The sequence below is a fragment of the Engraulis encrasicolus genome, chromosome 4, assembly GCF_034702125.1.
Source record: "Engraulis encrasicolus isolate BLACKSEA-1 chromosome 4, IST_EnEncr_1.0, whole genome shotgun sequence".
Lineage (NCBI taxonomy): Eukaryota > Metazoa > Chordata > Actinopteri > Clupeiformes > Engraulidae > Engraulis > Engraulis encrasicolus.
This window is the reverse complement of record NC_085860.1, coordinates 37916000-37921999: the sequence shown is the minus strand read 5'-3', so window position 1 is coordinate 37921999 and position 6000 is coordinate 37916000. Positions and strand designations below refer to the sequence as shown.

General features: G+C 41.9%; 1 protein-coding gene across 1 annotated transcript in view; it reads right to left on the bottom strand.

Annotated features, from left to right (window-relative positions):
- Window positions 1–451: 451 nt before the first annotated feature.
- The window catches only part of fanci (FA complementation group I), a 38216-nt gene continuing 32667 nt past the window's right edge, over window positions 452–6000 (bottom strand). The window contains exons 33-37 of the mRNA XM_063197363.1: window positions 4897–4956; window positions 3498–3569; window positions 2276–2371; window positions 1381–1485; window positions 452–865 (exon numbers count right to left, since the gene is read on the bottom strand). Coding sequence (XP_063053433.1) covers window positions 809–865; window positions 1381–1485; window positions 2276–2371; window positions 3498–3569; window positions 4897–4956 — 390 coding nt within the window. The 3' untranslated portion in view covers window positions 452–808. The remainder of the gene's footprint in view (window positions 866–1380; window positions 1486–2275; window positions 2372–3497; window positions 3570–4896; window positions 4957–6000) is intronic.

The window sequence follows — 6000 nt, the reverse complement described above, 5'->3', positions numbered from 1 at the left end:
GGCGTCAAACTAGTGGGTCCCAGTATATAAATGGCTCTGGCCAGCGGAGAGTTTTACAAAGTGGGGGCCGGGGACCGGGGACCCCTGGGTGCGAGGCAGTGGGTGGGTAGCAGGTTTGCAGGAAAAGTATGGCAAAACAAAATGGTGTAAATTGAATAACTGACGTAAACCAAAATAAACCAAGAAAAACCTTCCAGACGGCCCACAGCAACGTGTAGCCTTTAGATAGAAAATTGGTGGTTGTGTTGCCAAGATGTGAGGTTTCTTGCCAGGGATTTTGGCCTCTAACTGAATTGGGAATGTTATCACATCTCTTTTCTTGCCTCATAATTTGCATTACATGTGCACAAATGTGTAAACAAAGCTCCTCCTATTACTCCTAGTACTTATACAGTATATATAATCTTGCCGCTTTGGATGTTAACTTAAATGAAAGTAACAGAATTGTACAGCATTTTTTACGAGGATGTTTATTGACAAATGTTAAGTTTACAATTAAAATATATATTTTTGCACCGCCATGTCAGGAAATAAATGGCTTCATGTCATGAATAAAAACAAACAACAAATGGTTTCATGAATAAAATAAACAATAAACGGTTTCATGTTACCCGTTCATGAATAAAACAAACACACAACATAATAATAATATAGAAAATAATATTGAGCTGAAACTCCTGTCTGCAGGCGAAGCACTGGATATCTACCAGATTATGGAGATCACCAAGAGGGGGAGAGAAAAGAGGAGAAGAACAGAGAGCAGGAATAAGAGAGAAAAGGAAAAGACGACTCCACACCTCCACCATCATCACACCTTCCTCTTCTTCTTCCGGGGCTCCTGAGACTGCTGCTCCTGGCTCTGGGACTGAAAGAAAGACAATGATGAGAGCGAGCCACTTAATGGGTTTGACTTTTGGACAGTGCCATGGGTTTGACTTCTGGACATTACCCTGGGTTTAACTTTTGAACTGTGCCATTTAATGTGTATGACTTTTGGACAGTGACTGTAACAGACTTGTAGAGGTAGTGGGAGTGATAATTGCACTGCCCCGTTGCTGGTGTCATGTAGATCAAAGGTTCCCAACCTATTCCAACTTGGGGCCCATTTGAGATTTTCAAAACTGTTGTAGATCGTCCTAAGACACCGATCTGCTGACCCGGGACACCAAGTTAGTGTCCCAGGACACCCAGTTGCTAACACTAATGAATGCCAAATAATTGCTAACATTATTGCTAAATAAATAAATGCCGTGCTTCGTCTCATGTAAAATCGCATCTGTCACCAGCAACAGACCAATTATTGCTCCCACGGCTACTAGAGACTGCTGTGCTGAGTGGCAGCGCCCCCTGTGGTCGGGTGAGGCTTGTGCAGGTGGGTACCTGCTGTGTGTTCTCCTGCTGCTCCTGCAGCACTGCGTCCAGCGTGGCCATGTCGATGCGGAAATCTCGAGACGTGCTCAGCTTCATGTACTGCATCAGGTTCACCTGCAGGAGGAAACACACACACACACACACACACACACACACACACACACACACACACACACACACACACACACACACACACACACACACACACACACACACACACACACACACAGAAACTGATACACATAAAGACATCATGGGTATACAGCTTACTGCTTTGTATGTAGGAATTTATTTTTATACACGAATATCGTTTTCTTTAGCCAATTTACTGTGACTAAGACACTGTGGCCATGCAAAGACTACGCAAGCACTCCCAGCACGCATGTCAGGGTGGGAAAATGTAGGGTATTTATGCCACCCCAAGCAAGACAGAATTCTGCGAGATCATGTGTGAAGAAGTTCAGTGTCCACTGGCTACACTATGATGAGTAGAAGCTGAGGCTGTGGTGTGTAGAAGTTAAAGGTGCCCTGTGTATGATCGTGGCCAGAGTAAGTATTGCTGCAACTATGCTACTCATTGAAACTGTGCTGCCTATTGTCGAATTTGATCTTTTCATGAATATTTACTAAGAAATAAATTCATATCTACAAGTATGATCAAAGCACAGTACGTTTTTCAGCAAAAAATGTGTAAGCTATTTCTGGAAATTCTCCTGGCAAAATGCCATGGAGAGGATCCACCTTGCAATTTTCCCAGTCATGATGCATACTTAGAAATTGATGGTGGTAAGTATTAGTGAAATGGTAACATTTTGCGAATGGGCAGCATGAATTCTGAAAATAAACTGCTAAACATATTAGACAGTGCACCTTTAAGGCTGTGGTGTGACGCTGGCTACAGTACCTTTGACTTCTTGGAGAGCAGGATGAGGAACTTCTCGTACTGCTCTATGCTGAAGATGAGGTTGGGGATGGCCTTGGCCTGCCGCAGCACCCTGGCCTGGAAGGAGGGAAACGGGAAACGGGAAATAGGAAAATTGCCATTTTTGTTTAGGGTACTGCATTCCATAGCATTGCATTGCATTGAAAATGCATTCTAAATGTGTTTACAAAGTATACGTATTCTAAAATATTTGAATTTCAAGAATTCACACATACACAAAAGGACGTCAAGGACAGTCATTTCCAATAATGTCATGCAAAGGCAAAAAAATAACTGTTAAGTCATTTTGCAACAAAACTCTGCATATGAAGAGCATTACATTCGAGGAAGAGAGGCGAATATATGGGGAGTGTGATGGAGTGGCCATCACTAGGGTTATAGGTGCACTCTGTCACGCTAACAAGCCTGGCTCTTTGGTGTAGCAGTCAGAGCCCCAGTATGGCACCCCAGAAGAGCAGAGGAGGCACTAGAGAACACAGAGTTTGCATAAAGCACTAAGCCCATCTTGTTGATATTAGAGATGCACCGGATCCTGATTTTGAGGATCCTGCCGGATACCGGATCAACTGCTTAAGATCTTGCTGGATCCGGAACCGGATACCGGATCCTACGAAAGAGTTGAAACACATAGCCAACTCGCACACGTGGGCCCTTTTTATTACGTTGGCGCAAACTATTTTAAAGACTCATTGGCTTACTGCCACACTGCCTTCAACGGCCGCTTCCAAAGGGCTTTCACTCCATGCAGCGATTGGGGTTGTGAAAGACTGAAAAGCCTAGGCTACGTAAAAAGTAGAGATGCCCCAGATACTGATTTTTAGGTAACTGCCGGATACCGGATCCACTGCTTAACATCCTGCCGGATCCGGATAGTCTGAAAAACCCTATTATCCTGCCGGATCCGGAACCGGATCTTGGATCCTGTATATATCTTGTTGATATACTGAAGCCTGTGTGAAGCATTTACATTGTAGCATTCATTCAAAGAGAATGTGATGTGGCGACTACAGAGTGTTATGATCCCTATTGTGGGAATTTGAACCCTGGAAGTATCACCTGCACTGGGGAGAGTGTTATGGTCCTGAGAGAAGCACACTATCTGGAGGGTGACAGTGGCCATTATAAACAGAGTGGGTGTGTGTTTGTTGTTTTTGTTTGTTTGTTTGTTTGTTTTGGGACTTACAGACGCTGCAATCATGGCCTCCTCGTCCTTCTTTTTTTTCTTCTTCTCCGTCCCCCCATTTGCGCCTCCACTCTGGAAGACATGATCATGCATGCTTTGGTTAAATATACCTGGTTACTTTACAAGAAATTTAAGAGCTATGTTTTGATATCTCTGTCTAGTGCAGTGGTTCTCAAGTCTTGTTTTGAATAAACTCCCCCTTGACCTCATCATAAGCCTTCCAACGCCCCCTTGGCCTCATCATAAGCCTGCCAACAAAAGGCTAATACCCCCCATTGCCACTAGGCAGGTGTAGGCAGCGTTGAGAAAAATTGTGGACTGGCTAGACTATTGTTGTCTGACATTGAACACATCCAAAACGGTTTATATGTATTTCTCGTCACGTAAAATTACAACACAAGAGCCGGACATATTTGTTAAAGGAGAAAGGCTCAATGTAGTAGATGATTTTAAATATTTAGGGGTCATTGTTGACTCTCATTTAACTTTTAAAAAACATATTAAAAAGGTTAATGGTAGGGTTAAAAGGAATCTTTTTAATTTTAAGGTGATAAGGAATCAGTTGACTACAGAGGCAGCCAAACTTTATTTCCACTCTATGATTTTAACACATATTTCTTATTGCTTGACCACTTGGTCCCAAGCAAGTACAACTGCCTTGTCACTGATTTACAAATCTTACAAACAGGCACTAAATATTCTGGACAAAAAATCCAACATATATCATCACTGTCCCATCATCCAGAAGTATGGTTTATTTATTCTAGACAATTTTATTTCTTTTTCAAATTGCTGTTTATTTTTTAAAATTGTAAATGATCTTGCTCCCCCTCCCCTTAAGCAATTTGTGAGTCTGAGCAAACCCACAAATAATACAAGGGCGTCATTTAGGGGGGACTGCCTAAGTGTGTTTAGAAAGTCCACTTTTGGACAAAGTGCCTTCTCAGTGAAAACAGTAAGGGGATGCAATAGTATCTCTGTAAATATTATGCAAAGCAATACGCTTAGTAGTTTTAAATCAGGTCTTAAGAAATGGCTCAAAGCGGGGCAGAACTGTGGACATTTTTAGTCATTGAGCTTGTGTTTTGTGTCTTGTTGTTTATTTTATCATATATCTAAGTATATTTTGCTGTTGTAGTTGGGTTTTTTTTAGTCTATATTTTTAACTATGTACTTGACCTTGTAATATAATGTAGGCCTATTTGCAAATAGTGCACCCATTGTATTATTGTCACATTTTTGTATCATTATTAATTTTAATCCCTTGTTATCTTAACACCTTCCTGTTCAGGGACTACAGATGAAAATTAGCCTTAGGGCTATAATCTGGCTCAATTGTATGTTGTGCACTGTCCCTGTCAAACAAACAATAATTGAAATGAAATGTGTGATTGCTTACCTGTATGTAAGTGATGAAGCTATAGCACTGTGGTGTCAGGTGAGATCCTGACAGCTTGACCTGCACAACACAAAGCAGATTAAACTCTTACTCATCTGAAGCATACAAGCCAGATATACACACACAAACACACACACACACACACACACACACACACACACACACACACACACACACACACACACACACACACACACACACACACACACACACACACACACACACACACACACACACACACACACACACACAAAGACACACACACAAAACACTGAAATGTGACAATACTGACACACAAAATTCTGGAGTCTGGTACAACAGTATACAGTGCACAGCAATAATGAGTACACCCCTGTTGAAAAGCAACATTTTGAACAATATTTTAATAAACACACAAGTTATTCCCAAAATGACCATAGAGTAAGTGTAATACGTACATCTTTTGAGCTTACGGCAGAAAAGTAAGGTCAGTGGTATAACTTAAATGACATAGTATTTGTCCATTTTTGTGTAATTATGCTGGTGCAAAAGGGAGTACACCCCTATGTTAAACTGTCTCAGAAGGGGCCGTGAGGACCCAAAACGTCTCGAAATTGAAAGGGATTAAAAGGGAGGTCACCGGTTTCATCCTTGCCTTACATTGAACTTTTACATTTTGAGTCTGCATCTGGCCAAAATAGACGTGTGTGAGATTTGAATGAAATCCTATGGAGAGTATCATGATCTGCTTCAGTAGTCACAGTACATGTCGACAAGCATGTTTCTATTGGTAAAATTCAGCTTCCTACTGTTGATGGCATCCACACAGCCCCAAGCCGTGCCACTCGCACTACCATGCTTGACTTTCACCATGATCACTTTTCTTTGTACAAATCGCTTTTTACCACCACACCATCTAATGCAAAATTGTTAATTATGGTCTCATCAGAGTCAAACAAACTAAGGCTATGGGTTACTGGAACTATGTCCTGTGATATAATGACATCAAGATAGACACATTTGCTTTAGATGGTGTCAAGCATGTGTGGTGATAGAGGGGGGGCTGAGGGGAGGTGCTAGGGGAGGGGTTGGAGCAGAGGGGAGGGGTTTGGAGCAGAGGGGAGG